Source organism: Falco punctatus (assembly GCF_963210335.1).
Source record: "Falco punctatus genome assembly, chromosome: 2".
Classification (NCBI taxonomy): Eukaryota; Metazoa; Chordata; class Aves; order Falconiformes; family Falconidae; genus Falco; species Falco punctatus.
In genome coordinates, this window is record NC_137581.1 from 69105786 (window position 1) to 69130655 (window position 24870).

The following is a 24870-nucleotide window of genomic DNA, read 5'->3' on the forward strand; positions in this document are numbered from 1 at the left end:
TCCCTTATGCCTTTGGTTTGTGAGTAGACACTTTACCCCAAGAGCCATAGTGTGTACAGTCATGCAACAGCCACAAGCCAGTTCTGGCCACCTGTCCCCAACACCAACACTGTGGCACTGGTCTGGAGAGCAGGCACATGCTTGTGCACACCTGCATCCCCTGGTCTCTTCCCTTCAGGGCAGTGCAGGATGCCACATAACCCTTTATCTGCTATTAGCTGCCCACCAGCCCTACTTGCCTCACACCTGGAGGGCCAGGTAAGGCCCTGTTTTACCATTCATCTTGTAAAGATAATAAAAAGAGCTTAAAAAGGAAAAAAAAAAAACCTCAGATGAAATGAGTTCTCTGAATGGAAGATACAAAAACTGCTCAACACCAGTAAGCTTCTATGGTCTCATAACTCAATGGTCCCTGTTACGTTGCTGTGTATCAGGTTTCAGAAGAAACTTCTGGCTCTTGACATCATGTGGAAGGCAAGAAGGTTTCTCTCTCTGAAGCCCTCTGGTGATGGCCAAAAGCACAGCAGTCACACAAGTACTTGCTTTGAGTGCAGTCAAGAGGATATATGTATACAAACACTTGCACAAGAGATGACAGCTCATCAGCCATGCCAGGTCAAGATGGCCATGTCTCCAGAAGCATGTAACAGCTTGTGGAACCATGCTAAGCAGAGTGTTTGTGGATGTTTATCCACACTCTTAGGTAGCTATTTGTCTTCCAAAGGCTGATGAATACCAGTATTTTTTGAATAATCATGGATTAGACCCCTAATCCAAAACAGGCATCCATCCATCATGAGTGGTTCTTAAGACTCAGAAAAAAAAACGTAGAAAATTCACAAGAATGTAGGCTTGATACTAGATGTCATCTTTTTTTTTTTAATCTCAAACACTGAAATACAATTTTTTGGTGTATATTGTACCTTAGCAATAGGCACGATCTCTGTTGTCCACCAAACACACAATTCCTGAATACCTGAGTTTCCACAATTGTATTCATCCCATGCATCACCAAGCTGCAGAGAAGACCAGTGAAGAAACATCTTCATTTTTCTCTAAGAAAAATTCCTATTAACTGCCCGTCGGTCTTCACCCCCTCTGGATCCAGCATTGCCTCAGGGATGCTACTGTGTCAGCAGGTCTTTCCTATGAAACTACAACAATCTGCCCAAACCCACTGATTTGCATTCTTCTGCTTTATCAACCACCTATATGAAATTCACCTGTTAGGAAACTAACTATATTTTTTATATACCTCAATGTGGCAAATCATTGTATCATATGCAACAATGGTAAAATGAGCAGTCTCCCACAGTGAAGTCTGCTCTAACACCTTATATACCTTAAGACCACATTATTGCCAAAGAAACTGCTGATTTAAATCATACCTAACTAATATCTGGAGGAATAGAATGTGATATCCAGTGAATAAGCAATTCACACAAGCATGCACAGCAAGGGCAGGCTGGGCTTTTGATTCCGGACTTCACTTAAAGCAAACAGATGTCTTTCAGAGGTAGATCTACTTTGCCTACCTGGATTAGCCCACTAAAGGGTTGTTTTCTTTTGCCATTCACTAACCAAAGCACCATTAAACTCAGGATTAACAAGGTTCTTTGCCTGCAAATACGGGGCATGGTCCAAAATGTGGTTCACCTAAGCCAATCTCCCACGGGTCACTGCATGAGAGGCAGCTGGCATCACATCCTCAGCACGTGTTTTTTGGCTCTGCCATTGGAACCGAGCTTGCCACCCAGCAATTCTTTGCTCTGACATTATTCTGAACATTGGAATTAAGAATCAAAATAAATGTTATGGAAATGGTCCAAAGCAGAAAGTGAAGTAATTTCTGAGGCAAGCAAACAAGACTAAAAATAGCCTGTTGCACAGTGGAAAGAATCAGAGGGTGGGGGAATACCTGCAGAAGACTTTTACACTCCATTCTTTTATTCCTGTATCTGCAGGTGTGGAGCACCACAAACAGTCCCTCAGCGGCCATTGCAGGTGGCCTAGGAAGATGCATCCAGGCTGTCGGAAAGGCATCGCAGCCAGCTTTCCCGATGGGTTCACACTGCAAAGGGATGGCTGCTGGGATACATGCCCCAGGCGGCCTCACAGCTGTAACGCTGCAGAGATGCTGCTGCTGCAGACCTGCTCCTGGCTGCTGGCTGCCTCTCCCACTCCCTGCCCTGCCTGGCCCCTCTCACCCACCCCCGGCAGCCAGCTTTTGCTGGGGCAAAAACAGTAGAAAGCTAATCTGTGTTCAAAACAAAAAAGAAAATACTTCTTTGCCAGTGGAGCCCTCTAAATGGTACATGAGGAGCTGGGAAAGGGGGGAGGGGGAGAGAGCCAGGGATGCCCCTACAGTAGCAGCCAGACATCAGATTGGCTTTGCTGTATTGTGAAATCACATCTTGAGGGAGAAGTAAATAGAAAATAGTGAAAACCCATAGACACCTATGTCAGGAGGAAGCACTGCTATCTCAACAGGATGCCATCTGAATATTTACAAATAGAAAATGCAACTGTTCCTCCTTCCTTTCCTGCCAGTGGGAGAAATCCTTTCCTGAATTTACATGCATGTTTGTTTGTTTACTTTTGTAGCCATGGGAAAGAGAATGTGTTTGCATTCGCACACTGATCCGTCCATTTTTACAAGAACAGTGCAAACTAACAATTTGTGTTCCAAATCAAGACTGGGCTAGGTACATTTCCCAAACTCTTCCCAAACCAGAATTGAGGAGCAGCAGCAATTCTGAAATAGGAACTGACATCACCCTCAGGGTCTCAAATTTGAGTGGCGACTTGTTTGCTCTGATCTATAAATCAGTGCAACTCTCATTTTATAATTGACTCAAGGCCTCCCATTTGAACAAATTGTTGCAAATGGGCACAGCAAGAGAAGCAAAGAGAAAAATTCAGAGTGAAAAACAACTAACTCATTTATAAATAATGGGTTTTTCTCACAGGCTCAAAGAGAGGAAACACCAATAAATGCTAGAGAAAAGGCCGCTGAGGTAAAATACGCAAGAAACAAATAAAACCCTCCTTAATGGTGCTGCCTTTGCATCACTGTTTCCACAGCAGTGACTCACAGCTGCCTGGCTGGGAGGACAGGTTAGCGCAGGGGAAGCCAAGCAGCCAGCAGCCAGCCATGGGGATGCTCGCCCTCCCTGCTGCCTGTGGTCTCTTGGCCCAATTCCATTCAGTAAAATACACCACATAAGAAAATTATTTTCAGGAATCATGGACACTCTCCTGTCTTGCTCTTGCACACAGAGCCAAGGTGCTTTGCCAGACTGGTAACTGTTATCTGAAGGTCCGTGGGCTGCTGCATTTACACTAGGATTTCCACTTAATTCTTACCAGCTCTAGAATCAGACACTAAAATTTAGTTCGGGAAGAAGGAGCTACAATGGAAAATACCCCTGCTCTAGTGAAGCACTGCAGAAACAACTCATACACCAACCAACATGCAAAATATCGAAAGTTTATTTTTGGAACTGACCCCTCCACAAGGCAAAGAGACGCTTGTGAAGGCCCCCATTATCCTGCAGAATTAGGTGCAAAAGAGAGCAGGCTGATAAACTCTCACCACATCTTTTGCACCAGTGATGTGCTGGGTAAAGAACCTACTATTTTACCTGGTGGATGTGAGGCAAAACACAACACCAATGTTGCTTGCTCTCCACACAGGAACAGTAGCTTCTGCTGCTGCTAACTCCCTCACTTCTCACAGACACACCGTTCAGATCAAAACATTTGAGAAATAAAACCTGACATGAAAAAAATCAACAGGGAATCATCAGAACAAAAAGATGCCTCTTTGGCCAGACTCCCATTGGCCTAATCATGCTTGAAGCAGGGTCTTACTAAGAGAGATGGCACAGAAAGAAGAGCAAAACTAAACCATGTGCTTATTATGAAGCACCACTCTTTACAATTTAATGACAACACCTTTGCACTTTTATTTAACAGTAGAAAAATGTTCTCTGCCAGAGAGGCTACACAAAGCACACTCAGTGGGCTTTAATCCCTTTGGGATTAAACCTATCTAGAGGAATGTACACAGGACCCTTGTTGGAAAGAACTTGAGACACTTCTAGGCTCAAGAGACAAACAGCATCTTCTCCTACACTGATCAGCCAAACTAGTTTACACAGCATCTTCAAGGCTCTTTTAATGCTTAGCTCAGCCGTGTGCCTCCAATTGCATATTTAAGAGACTAGACACAGGGGCAGAAGAACACTTTCCTGTTAGGCACAAGGGGAGCATTTACCGTGGTTACAAGCCAGCTTAGAGTACAATGAATTCCCAGTTCCTTGAGCATTAGCACTTGCTGCCATAATCTCTAGATTTAGGAGCTGGGCTTTAAGACTGTATTTTAGCCAACAACTCCCTACACAATTACTCAAACTGAATCTTGCAAAAGGACACTGTCAAGGGACTCAGAGCAAACCATTTTGTCTCATTAAATGCTGGAGAATAACATTGCTATTTTAGATTTATATATACATATGCACATGTTAAGAATGAAAAAGAGGAGAGAGATCATGCAGGATAATCCCAAATGTACAAGACTATTTGTGGACCCATAAACTAAAGCAAGAACCAAAGGGAGATTCTAAAATGCTTAAAAGTAGATTGCATGTGCTACCCTGCACACATTCCTATAGTTGCAGCACTCACTGGAAAGTCAAGCATTATAACTTTTTCTTAAAAAACAAACAAAACAAAACAAACAAAACAAAACAAAAACCACAAACAAAAAAAGCCCTCCTGATTTACTGCAAAACAGCGGCCAGCTGACTGATAACGGACAGTGGCTAAGGTCTGCCTACCATTCCCAAAGCAGAGGCTATAAATTTCAGCCTCTCCCTCCTCCACACAGCTTGCCAGTATTCACATAACTTGTCAGGACTTTGCATCTTTGGAATTTTTCCTCATCATCAAATTTGGCCAAAGTTGGCCAGCAGATCCAAAAGGTAATTGGTGGAAAAGCAGACAGGACACAGGCAATATTGCCAAGAAGCCTCATTTCCTTAGGAAGTCAAGATAAAAATATGGAATGTCGCAGCAAAAACAGGAGGAGCCCACGGGCAGGTGTGGTTTATGAAATCACAATTAAAAACAGTCAAGGAAGATTACATTTCAAGCACATATAGCCCCTTTAACAAAAACAGAAAATTAATTCCCCTGTCTTTGATCCTAATGCCCAAACCAAATTTTCAAGTGCACCTCTGAAAGACAACAGCTTATACTTGACCTAGGATCTCTTGCTTGACTATTCAGGTAGGAGGAATATGCCACAGACACAAGTTCAGCCTAGATACTTGCTAAAATGAAAGCACAATGCTCCGTCACAATCCCTGTTCGTTTTGCTCTGCCCAAACTGGCAAGAGCACACATGCTTTAACACTATATTGACAGGGTTGCCTTGTTTCCCTTGAGTAGACAATGTGTCTGATTCACCAGGGGTTAATTGAGCTGTGCTGCATGTCTGACAGAAATGATATAAAATGCAGCCCTGTACTTTTTGCTGTTATCTGCACACAAAACATTTGTTTCCCATCAGAACTCAAATCTCCTCAGACACCTCAAACAAACAGACCTCAGTGCTTGGGAAGGCAGCAACAAATTGCCCACATCAAGGCCACCTGCACAAATGCTCCCCTTGGCTCAGAAGAAATGCTCCACCACTAGAACTTGTGCACACTATTACTGCTCAAATTCACGTCGGTGCAGGTATGGCCAGTAGGTTAAATATCACAACTGTGAAAGTATCTGCATACTACCCACACTAAGCCATCATCACTGTTAGCATTAGGGTCTAGATTTCCCTAACATAGATACATGCTACCAGTCATTCACATACATATGAAATCACACCGTCATTAGTGACTGCCTTGTCACTGTTAGCAGGTTTCCAGATTACTGCAGGTACCAAGCCTAAGGACTGAAGAAAACCAGGCACAGGATTACTTTTAAATGCATGAGTATTGCCCACTTGGACTAGTAAACAGTGCCCAAAAGCTAGAATTCAAGCACCTGTCCTGCTCATTACAGTGATGGTAACAGACGTCAATAGCTCACCTAGATGACTTATCCTTTCCTTCTGAGTGTGTCAATGCAGTTGCACCATCAGACCAAAGGGAAGACATTTTTGAAGAAACAGTCCAGACTTGTACAAAGAGCTCAAGACATGCAGAAAAATCTTCTTAACACGCAATCCTGCCCTTCTGCCAATGGAAGTCAGCTGTAGCCTACACAGCCTTCTAGTTTCCATTATGTTCCAGTACTAAGCATGTGTTCTCACATACTGATGAGCAGTAACAGATCTCAGTGCCACAGATGAGGAGCATATCCTGAGCATCATCTGTTGTGCTACAGCAGAGTGTTATCTGGTTCTCTTACAGCCAGGTAGGCAAAATTTTAAAGCTGTCTCACTAAAACAAGGAGATTCTTCTGTGCTCCAAACTACAGCAAAGTTCCTTTTATGTGGCCACAAATTTAGTCTGTGTAACCTAAACCACATTACGATTTACAGAGCACCAGCAAAACATTTTCTGCTAGACAAGACAAAAACCTTGCACATCAGACCTGGTACAAGCATACAGATGAGGAGAAGGCAGAGGCAACACCGTTTTCTTTGCACTTTCTTAACACGGTGATCCATAATCAACCTTGAGTATGAAGCCATCTCTTGGCCTCAGCTGAAAAGCCATGCAACAGGAATACTACTAAATGAGCATCATGAAGCCTTCACAGTCAAAGCACTTTTGCTGTTGAAAGATAATAGATGCTGGTGGGGCAGCAATGGTGCCCTCAAGGACCTTCCTGGCAAAAGGAAAGCATTTGTTTCTTCCAGCCTTGAAACAGTCAGGTTCCAAAACAAGCATGTTAAAATATATAGAGCAGTATGCCCACAAGGACAACCAACGAACAGGCTGTGCATGCAAACAGTCTTCCACTCAGGTGGAAATCCTGCACTAAGAAGAAACCGTATGCTGAAAAAAGTAGATAGAGAACCAAGCATGTATAAATGTTTTAAATCTCTTTTTCACTCCTTGTTGCCCATTTTTCCCCCAATCACACATTATCAGTGTAAAATTGCTCTTTGCTGGGACACAGCAGCGCAGAGCCTTGGTGCTCAACACCCGTTCTCTCCAGTTAATCCATGTTGTGTATCATCTCCCAAGCTGCTTGGAAACAGCCATGGCTTTCTGCTCCGACCTCAAACCACATATGGTGTACCCTATTCAACCTCCCTCTTGCAGTTGCATCAAATCTGACATCCTCCCCTTCCCAGATGAGCTTCTTCAGTGCAACAGTCTTACTAACTACCCCAGGACTCAGATGAAGAGAGTGAAAGTCTGTCCTTTATCCAAACTGGTGCCAGCACTGCTCCAGGAAAGTTTCTTGGATCACGTCCAAAAATTGCAGAACCGACTCAAGCCAGGTGCTAGATGTATTTGCCTTGCTGGGAGATAAAAGTCTCTGCTCCTTGAATGAATGTGAGGACAAAAGGCTCTCCAGAGTTACATGTCGCTCTACTCTGAGTGTGAGCTGGCAGGCTAAGCACTGCTCTGCCACCCAAGGACAAGGGCGCTGTGACCTGCTGGACACCATGAGCCCCCATGCGAGGTCCTATGCATAGTTGTCATGCTGAAGACAGACAAGATGACTTCTGCATGACCCAAACAGGGATCTCACAGAAAAGCAAGCAGCATGGAGCTGACAGGAGCGGCTGCAGAGCCTGGTCCCACAGAGATGTCAGCCAGCACCACAATCCTGCCAGCACTGCAGGGCTGAGCCTCCTGGCATCAGGGCCATGGTGGTAAAGCAGGGAGAACTGTGCCAAGCTGCTGAGCAAGGACATGCAGCAGAGGTAGGTGCAGGATCTCAAATTAAGGAGGAGAACAGTAAGTTACACAAATGCCCTGCAGCTCAAAAAAGACTGCCCCGCTGGCTGCAAGACTATTGTAGCTCTTTCTGACCTCCTACCAAAGCAGACGTTACAGCTCAAGGGACCACTCTGTCTGGCTCTGTTCTCCTCTGAACTGTAATAGAAAGTTCCAAGCAACCTTTTTTTTCCCCCTTCTCCTCCCCACCCCCCCCACCCCTTTTTCTTTTGTTTTGACCTAAACCCTCAAAGAGATCAGAGGTTAATCAGCTTCAGAACAGACTAAGCAGAAGGGCTGTCCACATTGTAAATATCTTTCCTATTTATTCCTTTTCCACAGAATTTCTGTGTTTCACCAGGTAACTGTTTAACCAAAGACTACAACATTTTGTACAGACTAGTAGTAAGCAACCTCACATTTGAGGGACAAGCAAGCAGGGTGCCAATACTGGCCGTGGGAACAATCTGGATTTTTCGGTCCCTGATCCATTTTCCCCAATTCACAAAAAAAGGAAGGGACATGATAAAGGCTTTTGGTAGCTCTACTGGCTTCAGGTTTGCTTGCTTTGGCTAACTTCACAGTAAGTACAGCCATGGACCGGTATGTAAGTACTTTTATCAGGCAGCTGCACTAAGCCAGGTAAAGCAGTGCATTCATGTCTCCACACTAAAAGGTCAGCCCATATTCAGCTTCTTCAGACTGGCTTAATTCAGTTCTGTTGCACAGTGCTGAGAGGATCAGGATCTGCATTTCCCAGCCTTCTAGAGTGAGGCATCAACTTTGTAATTTTCTTCCCTTCAAACAAATCAAAATCCACAGACTGTCTATGGGTTTCCATGAAAAAAATAAAAAAAAAAAAAAAAAAAAGACACCCCCCCACATAAAAGCACAAACTTTTGGTGTTTATTATTTTTGTTTTCTCTTCCTTTTGTTTGCTTGCATGTGTGGGAAAACACACACATTTTTATTTATCTGCAGTGTTTCTGCAGACCACTTTTGGGATGCCTTATGGATGATGGATAGATCATCCATATGATCGCAGTTTATAACACCACGTAGGCTGTAAGACAAGAGACTCACAAGAATCTAAGTGACTTGCCTACTGCAACAGAAAAAAGCAGTCAGTAGAGTTAGGAAGATGGTAATTAATAATTCGGGTAACCTTTCCTGTCTAGGTACAGGAGATGTGCCATGTTTCTCTACAGGCCTGGAGGTTTTGGTTTGGGGTTGTTAATTTTTCTGCAGAGCACGTACAGAAAGGGCAAGACAGGCAAGCACTGAAAGCAATCCAGCTTCTTTCATACATCAGCAGGATACAGTATCCAGTTGTTTACTTAGCATAATTTTACACAGACTAGACTGGACAAGTCATGAAACACTGGGCACAAGAGCTGAGAAATGCTGCTATTAAAAAAGGCATGCGGAAAACTTTCCCAAGGGATGCCAAGAGTGTGTGTGGGAAGAGGTAGGAGGAAGCAGCAGCAGCATCAGGGGTTATAACAAACAGAAACGAAGCGATTGTGTTTTTCCCTCAAAATCAGCTACTAAACCTTTCAAAGAGAAAAGCATCGCTGGAAGGGGAACACAGGAGTAACACTGGAAACAACCACGCAGCTGCAAAGAAAGCCTCCAAAACAGTTAAGCAGAATCAAGCCATCTGTTTAAGGTCTAATGCAAGTTAACAGCTTAGATGCAGGCAGATTTGCCAAGTAAGCTTTGCTAAGGTTTTAAATGTTACTTGCTTCACAGGAAAATGGATTCTTCTAACTAAAACAGTGACTGCCAAATCTTACAGCATACTTGTGTTGTTGCATCTGATAACATCAGTCACAGCTCACTTGGTATGCTACAGTGCCGCACACCAGCGCACAGCAAGGAGCTTAAGGCAACCTAACAGCAGGGTCAGCGAGTGGAAGGGGTCAGCGTGGACTGAACACAGCCTTCTCCAAAACAATGCCCCAAAAGGAACAGAGATCCTACAATAAAAAGATTAAAGACAGACTACAGGAATCTCTCCAATCGTGCCTCTCCCCACAAACACACAGGCAGCCTTAGAGTCATCCTACATATGTACATTTTGGAAAATAATTTTTAAAGCATGTACATGCTGATTGTTCGTACTGTTCCCCTTTTACGGTCATTGGGCTCATTCCAACAACAGAATAGCTGTCAATTGATGTCAACTGGTGGTTTTTTGGTTTTATTCATTCTATGCTCCAGTGAAATTTTTTCACCCTACACGTGCTCTAGCTTCGCCTTCAGAAAGCGAAAATAGGGCCTACATATGCACCATTATGTAGGAAGACTTACAGATCCTGCAGATCTTACAGTTCCTTTAGTGCTTGCTTTAGTGGTGTAAATCTAAAGATCTATAAAGATCCACTCAATCTTCTGAGTCTTTTCTTAATTTGTTTAGAGAGGAGGAAAGTGGAAGAGACAGGAAAGTTTTATGCACATCAACACCCCCCTGTTTCAGGCAGCAGTACTAACTAGTCATAATATATTCAAAGATCAAGCTGATATCTTCAGCCCACCTCCTCTTTTCTCATCCTTACCACCATTCTTTTCAAAATTAAAATCTGAAGAGAAAACCACAAGAAAAGCTGAGAAGGATGAAGAGCATTTCCACAGTGCCATGTACGTTACAGAGCTGTAAAGTTTCTTTTGGTGTCTCTAGTTGGAGGTTATACTGCCTTGTTTTCTTCACACCAACCAAAACGTCTAAGGTAAGCCACCACCCCAACTTTGACAGCTTTCCCATTTGGGTGATCAAAGCTTTATAGCCCAGAACTGACATAACCTTGCTGATCCTGAGCAATGTGTGAATTGCAGAACTGAGGGCTTAAAAACTGAAAATTTGGGGTGTGCCCACAGAGCATGCCATCACATTAGGCTTTCTACCTTGTTAAGCGTTTGGCAAGGCAAGCACTGGATCAGAGGTATCCCAGAAGAAAGCCTTGTGTCTGTTCTCAAGGCAGGTTAGACAACCTCTATGGCACTACTTGTATTTAAGCAGAAAGGCATATCGCTGCCAGTAAAGCATGCACAGAGGCACAAAGCACCTAGAGCTTCAGTAGCCGCTCATCAAAAAAACCCACAATTTCAGTTTTGTGGAATTTCCCACTCAAGCCTCTTTCCCCAAGGGCATGAACACAGTGTTACCATTAGCTTACCAGAGCAGTTCATCTAACTGTAGCTTGTGAAGCAGGCAGAGATGGTAAATTTGAGGTTGTGGTTCCTTCAGCACTTCTTTCAGGACAGTGCTGAGGGTGGCAGTCACTGCCCCCTCTGTCCCCACATTCTCTCCTCCCACCGTCCTCATAAGCTGTGGTGAGCTAGAACAAGGATGCAGCTGCACAGTCCACCAGCAGAAGGAGGCGTTCATGAAACCATCCCTTGAGGAACCGAAGCCATGGCTTGATGATACGGACATCTCTACCAGCAAAGTCAATTTGAGCTACTGCCCTTTCTCCCCCATGGCTGACAGCAGCTCTTTTCCAGTCTCATGCCACCTTCTTCACAGCGACGGCACAACTGTTTGTAATGTCATGCGCTAAACTAGATCAATGAACCGATCCAGGTTATAAATAACCAGGGGAAAGAGAGAAGTGAGAGTATTTTTAGCTTAGAACTGGGGCCTGTTCACTGATCCAGGTCACCATCTGGCCCTGGGGCAGTTGTGCCGGCACAAGTGTTGAGAAACAGGCAAGGAACCAGTGAGCAAGAGTGGATGGGAATATCCTGTGCCCACATGTGCCACTGAGAAAATGGTACATGTAACAGTATCACCCATGCTTGGTCTTAGCAATAATATCATCCATGCCTGGTGTTAAAAAGTTGAGCTGACTTAGCAGGACTTTGAAGAATTTACATCACATTTTCAGCCTCTGCAGACTCATTACTTTGAAGCAAAAACACATGAGCTTCACTGGTAGGAACCACAACACTTCTAAGCTGCATGGGGCTAACATCTCCAAGCTCCTCCCTCTGACTGCCCTTCATCCCCTAAAAAAGCATGAGTTTGTGAGATAAGATAGACCGCGCCAATATACCACTAGTTTTTCAAAACCAGCCAAAAATTACAGAAACTTTCAAAACACAAGCCATCTCCTGCAACATGAGCTCAGCCATACTATATAGCATTTTCCAATTGTTTTCTTTTTGCTGTGCAACCTCTCCATTACAACTGTTTGTGATTAATATACGCTATTAAAAACAGAGGGAGCGTGCAGTACAGCCAGTCTTAATGTTATGGAAGAAGCCTTTTGCTGTGCACAGTCCAGCAAGCTGCCCTGCATAAAACTGCTGCACAAATGGAAACATTTGCTGTGCAAAGAACATTCACTGTGTGTCAACTCACCTTCATTCTTCTCTGGTTTGTCTGCTTGTTAACTGCAGCGAGAGCACTGCCTCCTCATGAAGGCAGCCTTTGAAAATCTCCAGCTGAAAATTGCTTTTTATCAGGTCATCTTACAAAGCAAGAATGTCTAGCTCTTGGCAGACACAACAGCTTAAGTTAGAGAGGGGCAGTCACAGTGCCCATCGATCAGAAAGAGATTCAGAGATATGACTGAAGTCCTATCACTTGACCTAACCCTGCCTTCTTGTTTTCCTCCCTCTCCTCTCTGCTTACCCATTACAGCCCAGCCACTCGCCTAGGAGCTTGTCTCCAAGGCCATTTTTACTTGTTGGCGCCTATATACACACACTAAAATATAAAACATTTTGCAGCAACATCCTTGTAGGAGTTTTGCTTAATATAACCAGCTTGCCAAAGACCCCTACTATGTGCAACACACATGCATCAGCGTATTTTTCCTCCTAATACCTATATGAGATTGAGTTCAGCAAATAAGATGCTTGGTTTGAAGAGGTGCAATTCCTCAGAACTGTGATATCAGTCAAGCATTGCAGATATCACAGAGGAGGATCTCAATGGATTTTAAATATGAAGCTGTTGTTGTTCATTTGTGGATATAACTCTATAAAACACAAATGGAATCAACAGGGAAAACCCCATGCTTTTCCTGATCTGTTTTGAAGACATAATTTAAACTGTTTTTTGAACAGCATAAACTGCAAGACATCTAAGGATTCAAATATAGTCATATATTTTTTATTTCTTTGGCTGGATTAATTCCTCATCGTTCCCATCTAAAGCTCCACAGTAAATTCCCCTGGGTCAGTTACAACTACTACTTTACACTGCTGAATTCTGCCAGCAGTCTGCTCATCATTCCTGCAGATGTTTCTGCTTTTAGGCTTCCTGGAATTTTATTGGACCCATTCCTTTGAATAAACGTATACCCTTTGTAGGTTGCAAATGCACCAGGGAAACCACTGTCCTCTATGGCAAGGAGCCTCCTCACCTTCTTTTTCGGTAAAAGCAAGATGGTACACTTAAGAGAAAAACTGTGGGAAGCGAGGAATCTGACTTTTTTCCCACTTCTGAGAAATTTCTGAAAGGGGGCTATGTGTGCTTATGCACCTGGGACCAGCTAAGCAATTTGGGAAGGCCAGAGGCCCCTGCACACAAGCACATAGAAAATTCATAAAGGGCAGACAGGCTCAAGAGGTCAGGTCCTGCAAACAGAAAGCAAACATTCACATGGAAGGACTATGCCCTTCAACATAAATACAAGGTAAGTCATATGCCACCTCTCATTATTAGATTTTACCTGTATTACTAATAAAGCAGAATGTTCCTCTACTCACCTCAGTAACATCCATGACTTTGATGGCTGCCAGCTGACCCGTTTTGACATGCCGACCCTGCATAAGAGAGAGAATCATCAGCGCCAGCATCTCACCAATCCCTTCAATATAAACAGAACAAAACATTCAGACAAGAGCTCCAGCGACTGGGTTTTCCCAAACCATGCTGGACCCTTCTGATACTTCATATGAAAAAACAACAAATACTCTAAATGGCTAAAAAAAAAAAGGTTATTTCTAAATTTTTCTTATACAAATCTTAGAATCCATTTCTTTTTCTCCACATTAAAAGGATGATTATCAAGATTAAGCAAAGATCACATTCACACCTTCCCTTCTATTTACTTTAGCAAAGCTCATTGTCAGTAACAATAGTTTATTAACATGCCAGAATAGTTAAACTCCATGTTTTGCATGTTTTATTTCTATGCATCAGTGCCTAGCACCAGGGTGACATATTACTAGGTAAACACAAGCATACTTAGGGCATTGCAAAAGGACATTTCTCTTTGTTTTGGTCTTCACTAGTAAAACAAAGCGAGGTATCTTCAAGAGATGCATCAGACCTGCAATAGCTCTCTTCGCCTGTCTCACAATAGCTAGACAAGAACAAGACATTGTCTCCTTTAGCTACACCACCATAAGGGTATGGTTTCTCAGTACAGCTGGAGCTGAATTAATACATCCCAGCTCCTGCCGTGGAGAGATCCTACCCTTCCTTCCCCTGCCTCCCTCCAGCCTCCTGTCACAAATTTCTCTGGGGAGCACTGAGCTCCTTCTGGCACTCATTGGATCATATGATAAGCTGATTGAGATCACTGAAATGGCAGAAAGTTAGCACAGAAAAAGCAAACTGCAGGGTGGGGCGAAGGATTGCAGATCAGGAAATCAAACTGGTTTGCTCTGCAGCCAGCGCAGAGCCAGAGCTGGCAGGAGGCAGACCGCACGGCTGGGAGGGGAGGCAGGCAGCACCACGGGCCCCTCCAGCAGTGGTGGGCTGTAACACGCCTCAGCTGACTTCTGACAAAAAAACTGGTTTTCTCCAGTATGTTTTTACACAAGGTGGGGCCTGCTCAATTAGCTGTTCTGTATTTTTTTTTCTTAACAGGCACTTAGAAATGGCCCTAGTATTGGTATTTTTCAGCTCTCCACTTAACACCCAGCAGTCTGCCCTGAGACTTCCAGTTAAACAGCCTGGTCTCCCAACACCTTTCACAAGCATCATTCCCAAAGGCTCTTCTCTGAACCAGTCAAGCTCTGCAGCAAGAGGTATGCCCACTACATTTCCTCACTTTCATCACAAATAATGATAAAACACACAACAAAACATTTCACTAATGTTGCAGTTCCTCTACCTTTCTCCTCACCAATTTCTAAGTTTCCTAGGCAGAAACCTTTATGTAGCATCCACTATAGCTGATGGACATCAGTAGTGGGTTTTTCCCCTGGGCTAACTTCTTAACCTCTTCACAGACTCTTTGAGACTGGCACCCCAGAACTGAAGCACCCCAAACCACTAGTCTCTTTGGAGAAATTCTGACCCCACACCTTATGATGCCCTCCATGGAAGTAATGGCCAGGCAACGCTGGTGCATTAGAAAGGATGAAATACTGCAGAACTCACAGCCTCAGCTTTCTTTCACAACTCTCGTTGTGCTGCGCTCTCCCCTTATTAACCAATCCACATGCTTTCTATAAATAAATTACTGTACCCGGGCTTCTGCCGGCTCTGTAAATTCTCTTTATGGCATGCATTTCTTTTTACAGCCTGGTCTTAAGCTGTTTCAATTTTGAAACAAAGTTAGGGTCATAACATGTGTGCAGCGGCCAAGCCTGACCTCACCTTGACCTTACTACTTCTTGAACCAAAGCCTTTCAGCAAGCCCAGGAGAGATGCAACTCCAATTTCCCACCCTGGACCTCTGCCTAATGACAAAAGCCTGTGGTCTTCTCTTCAAGATTTACTATCCCACCAAGGGAGGAGGGGAAAATGTTTTACATCGAGGTGGAAAAATGCCTCCTCTGAGCTCCGTCCCTCTTTTCCACAGCTCTGTGGAAGGAACTAAAAGGCCCAAGGGCATGGGGAAGCACAGTTTGAGGTACAAAAGGAATATGCTAAACGTAAGAGAGGAAAAAGGACATCTCAGAGGACAAAAGCTCACAATACTAAGGAGGGCTGAGGAAGAAGACACTTTTCAAAAAACCAGTGAAATACCGTTCCACTGTTCATTCTGCAGCAAAGCGGGGACACTAAAATGGTGGCAGAACATACTCTAAGCAGAAAAAGTGGTACACAGAAAAGTAGCAAGACATCCACAAGATGCCACATATTTTATGGAAATTTTGTTCCATTTGTCTTTTTAGATCTACAAACTACTGGTGGGCTTGCTATTTCCAGAGAGAAGCCTGAAATTTCCCAGGGCTCAGCTTCACAGCTTTTCTCAAGATGACATTCCTCCTTGTGAGACTGGCCCACTCGGGATGACTAATGTGCGCCAGCCCAACCGCCCTTCCCCGGCAGCTTTACGGGATCCTGCTGGTGCCTCCACTAGTCCCTGTGAAAACCTGGGCCACGACAGCTACTGCAAAGCGCAGCGATTGCTCGTGTTTCACTTTGCTGTCTCTGCAGCGGAGATGGGAAAAGCTTCTCCATAACCCTCCTGAGGGACTGGAAAGCAAGGGAACTGCAGACTGTGGGAAGTGTGGGCTGCTCAGTATCCCAGGCCAAATTTAAACCCTGGTCATTTCAGAATATTGTTTAAAATTACTCCAAATTCCTTTTTCATAATGTATGCAGCATTCACATTCTAAGCATCTACATATATGGGGGGGCTGCATGACTTTAATTTATATGAGAGAAGTAAAAGGACATTTTGAAGCCACATTCTTTTCATTAAAATCATTTTTAGAGAGAGGGGGAAAAGCAAACATCACAAGCACAACACATAAGCATGAGCAGAGTTTTTGTTTGTTTATCTGCTTAACAGCTCTGCTCAAGAACAGACTTGTCAAACTATTAGCATGCTGGTATAATTTTGCTTGCAACATGAAATGGCTAAGCATTCTCATTTCGGAAACCCATCTTCAGATTTTCATAGCCAGCTTCTGCTTCAGAAAAATTTGTCTGCATTAAAAATAATTATAATAAAAATGCAAAGTGGTTGAATGTGACGAAAGAACTGCAGAAGTCGTAGATGGCAAAAACCCTCTAAACTCAGTCTCCTGGGATTAAAATTTATTAAAATCCAACTCCCAGGGCACTTCGTAAATGTGGTAACCATTAAGGCCCCCATCCAGACACCATCTCAGCAACACCACCAGCTAACACTCCGGTGGGACAGCATTTTCCTTGCAGAATAAGGCCCCTGCCTCTGTGTTGTGTGGAGTCGAAGCCCCTTGGAGTGTCCCAGGTTCCCCCCTCCCCAGGGCACCATAGAGGTTCTTGCAGCTTTGTTTCAGCAAATTGTCAGTAATTACCATCCATGTATCTGAAAAACATCACGAGATTGCACAACGTGCATGATGACTGAAAACAGCAGTTTCTTAAAATATTGCTAGATACCAAATAGCAGAGGCTGGGGATCACAGCATACCTGTCCCTTGTCCAGAAAGTTAAATATGCAATGAAGATGACAGCAACTCAGATACACCTTGTTAAGCATGATGACTGTCTCCAGAGCCAACAGACTGAGGAGGCTGCAGAAGTTGCACTGTGTAGTAGCATCAACAGGTAGTAAAGGCTATATCATCCCAGGAGTGGAGTTTGCCAGGTCTCGGGGTGGGGGCCACAACACAACATCAACATTGTCAGCTGAGCCTGGCTCCCACCCCCATGGAAAAGAGCCCACCAACACATTCCCTTCCTTAGACCATTGGTGGGCTTGGCAGTGTTAGCTTTATGGTTGGACTCAATGATCTTGAAGGTCTATTCCATCCTAAATGATTCCATGATTCTATGTTAAGATCTTATCAACCAAGATTTCCAAACTACTTGTTGTTTCTTATGCATCCTCCCCGCCTTTCTTTTCATGCATTTACTCATATTAAAGCACTTGTTTATCCTCCCAAGGAAGCAACATAACAGTATTTTTGAGACTGCTACTGCACCATTCTATTTTTAAATGGCCTGTTGGAATGAGCAAGTCAATGGAGCTGCGCCTTCTGACCCTAAATCTTGTCCCATTTCTTCCCATGAGGATGAGAAAAAGTTCATCATATATGGAGGATTTTAAAATACAGCTCTTAGCAACACAGCAACACTGCAGCATTTAACTGGATCTTAAACTGAATCCACTACTTAAGCATATTTCCAATCATGTCTGATAGCAATATGCTGTTTATTTCCCATCTCAGTGGGCTTTATGCATATTGAAAAGCAGAGGGGACAAGGGGAATCCTTAGTAGACTGCTAAGATCTGCAAAACATTATAAATTTCAAGCTTACCCACACTCTTCAACTCAGTTAATACACCTACTTCTTGCCTCTTTCTTCTTCTGCACACATTATTACTGCAAAACTTTTGTTTTGGAAAGGTTCAAAGGCAAACAGTGTTATGTGCTGGTTTTCATGGTGCTTTTTTTTTCCCTAAGATGTCTTAATGTTATCAAAGAACTATGCAAATTAAATGCAAAAGAAACCCTATCAGCTCATTTACCTCCTACCCCCTCCAAAATTATCCAAGATACATAATGCACAGAAATGTTATTCTCCTACTAACACAGTTTCTGACCTGTGTATTAATGTGCCTTTTGGGGGACTGTTCCCAGAAGCTTGCCTCCCAGCTAAATGGCACAGAAGTAGAATATGGAGCATCACACACTAAGGAAGGAAGGCAGCATGCGTGACTCAAGACTTGCAAGCTTGGATTATCTTGTGCACTGTACTATACACAATTAACCAACCTCTGAGCAACCTACACTGACAGTTGTAGAAAGAAAAGCAACTAAATTGAGAAAAAAATCTAATTCACGTTTCAGTTGCTACAATGTACATAGAGGCAGCAGGATAGATTTAAACACGCTATAAAATGAAAACTCACTGTAGTACCACCTCTAAGCAGTGCTGTACAATTCCCCCATGACAAAATCAACTTTTCAATTTGCTTCTCATTTAGTTGGCTCTAAACTCCTACCAGCCTGAGGCAACAGGCCATGGTGCAATACTCCACTATTAGGTTGCACACACCAGTGCAATAAATGATACCTTATTATTCCAATGCATGTTTACCATCAGTTCTTTTTGTCATTTGCCAGCATAGAGAGTTGCAGATCAACCAGCTTTGCATTGCGAATACTTGGACTCTACATTTCTTCCTACTCCCTGGAAAGACTAGATCAAACGAATAATAAAATCTAACATGTTCTTAAGTAGAAGGTCTACCTAGTTGCATTTGTAGCCAAAATAATGTTGCTCCTACTGATAGATCATTCTGTAAGCTAAATAATCATAACCTCCAGTGATGGAGATAAATTTGTAAAAAGGGGGTAATGTTTGTCTGCCATGGAAGCTCCTTCTAGAATAAATATCAACAAACAACCTCAGTACAAAAGCCTGGCAAATCACTGCAGAAACACACAAGAACCAAAAAAGGCCAACATCAATGTTCTTTCTTCCTGTTAGATGACTTCTAAACCCAAACCAAGCAGAAGCTATTAAAGACTCCCACTGTTTAAGTCAAAGGCAGGACAGGGTTCTGTGTTTTCCCTCTGTCTAACTCTTGACATCAGATGCCTGGAAAGCAAAACAGAAAACAATATACTTTCTACCCTACTCTAGATATCCACAGGCTCACTAGCTGTCTATTGAAGAAATAATAATGACAATTTACTCATGCATAGTACTGCATTCTGTGAAGTGTGAAAGACACACAGTTATTATCAGTCCTGTACTTCCAGGGTCAGAGTGAAAACATGTTACCTGCTAAAAAAAAATGATTTTTTACTTCGATTGCTACTTTCCTGGTAGCTTTCCCACTCTGAAAGACGCTGAACATACATTACCAAGGCATTTCTTTCTGCCAAACAGCTCATTGCCTAAACAGGAAAAAGAAAAAGAAAGGGGAAGGGGGAAAAAAAGAAGGAAAAAAAAAAAAAAAAGGATAGTGGGAAAACCATGGCAGAAAAACCACATTCTAACTTTCCCAGGATTGCAACAGGTCAATGGCAGAGCTCAGTTAGGAGACATCTCTGCTGACTCCCAGCACCCTGCCCAGCGGTCAGCTAGCCTCACTGATCAGCAGGAGATGTTTTTATCTGATGGGAGAGGTCAGGAAAAGAACTGCAATGGAAGACAACTCTCTTGCCACTCTACCTGGGAAACAATGCCAATCTCCCATAGGACCTTTGTCAGATTTGCCTAAATGAGGCCTGATGATTACGCCCATTTCAGTTCACAGCCATTGAGACACATGATTGAGCAACAGATGAAAAAAAGCTGCCAAAATAAGGGGGTGTTGCAGGGGAAGGGGAAGGCAAGAGATCTAGCAGTGGTGCAGTTTAAGAATGGCTGGCCCTTCATTACCCAGTCACGCCAATCCCAGTCCAATTGGGATCCCCCAGGGCAACATATTTCCTGGCTCAAATGACACAAAACATTCATTCCCTTATCAAGCAGAGCTTACAGATTCCCCTCTTCCTTCTCCCTCCCAAGCGCCAAGCAGGAAAGATCGATGAACTAGCGTTCACTGGCAACACCGACAGCAAGGCTGTGATGCGTTTTTCCACAAGGCCTCAACTTCAGGCCATCAAGAAGTTTTTTAAAAGATATGCCTTGCTGAGTGCTGCCCCTCCACCAGACACCCCAGCCATCGGCTAGCTGGATCAAGCTTTGCTGCTCTTCAAGGTGGTTACCCAGAGCTCCCTGCTCCAGATTTGATGCTTCTTTTACAAGGACACATGAGCTAAGCAGCTTGAGTCCCCAGCCTGGAAAATACCTTCTTCAAGAGCCATCCTCAAAGTCATCAACCCATGCTATCGCCACCAGGCTGTGCCCAGATTTAGTGACCTTCACTAAATACACCATCACTCACTTTCTCTTTATAATAGAGTCCTCACCCTCAGCCCTCTTCAAAATGAGCCTCTAACCTCATTATTGCCTGTCCTTTTTTCTGGTTTTAAACATACCTAGGTAATTTAGTTGGGACACTACTGAAAGGCACCAACAAAACCTCAAGCTAAACAGAAGAATGAAACCAGAGTAGAGGCATACCTCCCACATGGACATGGTTGGCTCAGAGTGTATTGGCTTCCTCTGGAAACATCAGTTAACATCTGCTGTGTCCAGGTCTCATTCAAAGCAGTTCTTCACCCTACCTTAACAACTTTACCAGTCACTAAATCCAAACCCTCCTGACACTAGCTTGTCTCTTTTGATGACCTGCTGCAATGGCCCCTTTCACCCAGAACAATTTCTTTCTGGCAACTATAATTAAAAACAAGTCAGGTAAAGAGAACATCAAGATCAGAATTAAGAGCAAAATAATAAAGCATGTACTTGTAGATACAAACTGACATGGGCTACAGATACAGATGACTTCTCATTTTACATCTCCAAACACCCTCCATCGGATCTTGGCCACCGGAAGGAGAGGCAGGCTTGATCTGGTGGTGTGGCCATAGCAAGCCCTTGCAGCAGGGCCGGCATTAATCAGGTTGAAGGGGACCACCACAGGTCACCAGAGCAAGCCTTGTGCTCACCAGATGCCACCCCACTGTCACAACCACCCAGTGCTACTTCAGAGGGACATCACACACCACACACTGCTTCCACCTCAGACTAAGCGTGGCTCAAAATGACCTGCCAGGGTCCCCACACGGGTGGAGGGAGGCTTTGAAATAACACCAGCACCTCCTCAGCTGAGAGAGACAGCAAATGAAGGGCAGAGTCTCCGGAGTGACATTGAAATAAGCCTGGATGAAGAGCCTGAGGCGGCTTCTCTTTGTTTGCTCTTCAAACGAATTGATATTGACATTTAACCCATCACCCCAGACATGCAAATCTGAGCTTTCTGACCGAAAGGAGCAATTTACACCTTGTGACCAAGGCCTCCTGCAAACCCAGGCAAGCCTGGGCCCATTTCACTCCACTTACCGCCAAGAAAGTACTGAGAAACCACCTCAGTGTTGGGCACGGACCTTCTGAAAGAAGAGGAGAGATGCTCCTGACAAATTTAAGTATTTAACCATTGGGTACACAGAAGTGCCACAAGACATACTTTTCTTTGGGGGACTAACCATAGTTAGTCCCTGCCCCTTCGTGCACCAACACTGTTCTAAGCAGCTTTCACTCTCTTGGGGGACACTGTCAGAGGTCATATGCCACAAAAGAAGGAAAACCAAGCTCACAACACACCCTACCAGCCTTGTTGCATTCAGTCTACTGCCAAAAACAGCAGGTCTGAGAAATGAGTGACGGCCAACCCCAGGCGGCAAAAGGGTGGTGTCCCTCACCGGGTGGCATCCAGCAGGCAGAGTATGCATCCGGCCACGCTGCTTTGGGTGCCTGGCTGCTTGAGAATCCATCCCAAAATGTCCACCGGCCTCCCAGAGAGCACCGGGAGGGGTACGAAATAGAAACCAACCTTTTCTTCAAGTATGCTAAGCAGATGGGGGAATTATTTTGGAAGGTACAAAACCTCACTGTAAATTCAAAAGACATAGTGGGAAGGGAAGCAAAAGGGGAGAACGATTGGCTCCACTGCTTTTATTTCTTTCTTTAACACAGTTTTGGGCTCGCTGTTGTGGGTTCAGCCCACTGGACAAGGAGGAGCCCAACTCACACACTGCTACGTTCAGCTGTTCGCATTGAGAGAGTCCTGCCTTTCGTCCAGCTGCACCACAAGACGCTAACAAGCCCACTGTGTGGGGAGGCTCTGAAGCCATCATTGGGCAGCTTAACATTAATGAGGGGCAAGGGAACGGAGAACTATTTTAATTTATACCATCCCAGTGGAACAATATAGCCAAGCAGAGCAGGGAAGTCAGGCTGCATAATGAGTTTTATTTCAACGTGGTTAAAATGAAAGATTTCACATCCACCTTTAAAAAATTCCAGAACATGAGCAGTAAAGAAGGGAAGTTAATGAAATCTTAAATACACATTTATATATATAAATAGAATTAAATTCCAGTCCAATAGTCAATACTGCTTCAGAGCTACAACACACAATGAAGGAGGAGCGGAACTTCTGTGGTTTAGGGCTTTTTGCTTTTCCTACTGAGGGCAGACACTGGTTGGCACCTCTTCCTTCAGCCATTACAAACGTCATCAGTGCCACTTCCAGTTAGTCACATCTCCTCACCATGATGGACTAAGGAGCCGCAATTTACAGCTGAAACTAAAATCTACCTTCTGGGGCACCAGATATGCTGAGGAAGTATTACAAGAGGAGGCGTTCCTAAAAAGAACGGGGACCGTGTTTTATACTGTGACCCCCATATGTAAAAGCAAATTAAGAAATATTTTAACAACTTATTTGAAAGATTAAAACATACATTTAGCCTAAAGTTATATGTATTTTAATTAACTGAGAACTTGTACCAGAAGACTCTTTCCAGCATTTTTATCTTCTGATACCCTGCCAAGTACAGCTGTGATTCTAAAGCAAAAAAAACCAAAACACCTTGTCCTTGAGAAACTGGCATGTGGCCAGTGAGTGATCTGTAAACAGCTTTGTGTCCACATGAACTATTTTCAAAAAACTCAGGCAGTATTTTCAGACCTCAAACTATTTCTGCTTTGTCAGCACGGGAGCCCGACTCAGAAACCCAAGCCTATACTAACAACCCTTTCTGCACCAGACTTGCCAACAACAAAACACCAACCTCAGAGGTTGCTGGGCCCTTTATTTATTTATTTAGCAAAATAAGGACCAAATTGAACACAATTTCCTTTCGGTTGCTAGCCGGGTAGTATTTAAGTTGCATTCCCAAAGCCTGTGGCCAACGTGTTTATTGTGTGAAAGGGCCACACAACAGAATAGCCGTTATGCAACATTGTCGGCTCGCAGGTTAATCCACAGAAAGGGACGGCATTCATTAAGGAAACGGAGCCTGCGCATTCTACAATTATTACTTTTTACCGAGTACTCAAGAACACGTCAAGTGCCTCACAGAAACTAGTCAAAACATGTTCACCGCTCTTAAATAACACACTACTGGCCTTCACAGACCAAGCTGAGGTGAACAAAAAAGGAAAGAAAGTCCTCAGGAGAACTCGTAAAGCCAGGCCACAGTGCAGCTGCCACCGCAGCCAGGCCCACCTGCCCTGCTGTGCACTCAGGGTACAAAATATAACGCAGATTAAGCAGAAGTTATTTTGGTGCAAAAGGATTTGTGCAATTGCATTCTACAGGAAGAGCCAGCAGATCAATACTTTGGGAGTTTTTGATCATGGGTTGTTCTACACAACACCAGGCCTGCTGGCGACAGATGGAGTACACTCGTCTCAAAGGGGGAAAAGAATCTTTGCACAGGACTTAGCAGGGCTCATTGAAAGAGCTTTAAACTAGATTTGGGGGTGGAAAGGGATAAAACCAGGCTTGCTAGAGATAAGCCCGGGTGCAGCACACCAATGCTTGAGGTGCTAGTGAGGTCAGACGTTTCAGTGGAGGTAGGGGATGGAGATCCATGCAGCAGCAAAGACAGAAGGGTTATTGATGTGTTAGAAACCACAGACGCACCTGAGAATGGTCATGTAAGAATTAGGCCTTCTCCCTCCAAACAGGTGGTGGGACCAATAGCCCAACTGAAGTGTATCTACACCAATGCACGCAGCATGGACAGCAAACAGAAGGAGCTGGAAGCCACTGTGCAGCAGGAAAACTATGACACAGTTGCCATCACAGGAACACGGTGGGATGACTCGCACAACTAGACGTGTTGCAATGGATGGATATAAATTCTTCAGAAGGAATAGACAAGGAAGGAGAGGTGATGGGGTAGCCCTGTGTGTTAGGGAATGTTTTGATTGTCTAGAGCTTAATGATGGCAACAACAGGGTTAAGTGTTTATCAGTAAGAATCACAGGCAAGGCCAACAGGGCAGATATAATGGTGGGAGTCTTTTACAGACAACCCAATCAGGATGAACAGGCAGATGAAATATTCTATAAGCAGCCAGGAGAAGCCTCACAATTGCTAACCCTTGTTCTTGTGAGGAAATTGAACCTAGCAGATGTCTGCTGGAAATACAATACAGCAAAGAGGAAACAGTCCAGGAGGTTCCTGGAGTGTGTGGAAGATAACTTCCTGAC

General features: G+C 43.9%; 1 protein-coding gene across 9 annotated transcripts in view; it reads right to left on the reverse strand.

Annotated features, from left to right (window-relative positions):
* MAP4K4 (mitogen-activated protein kinase kinase kinase kinase 4) overlaps nucleotides 1-24870 on the reverse strand; it is a 168508-nt gene that overhangs the window by 73412 nt on the left and 70226 nt on the right. For all 9 annotated transcript variants that reach the window (XM_080377252.1, XM_080377256.1, XM_080377254.1 and 6 more), the window contains exon 3: nucleotides 13620-13676. In XM_080377252.1, coding sequence (XP_080233378.1) covers nucleotides 13620-13676 — 57 coding nt within the window. The remainder of the gene's footprint in view (nucleotides 1-13619; nucleotides 13677-24870) is intronic.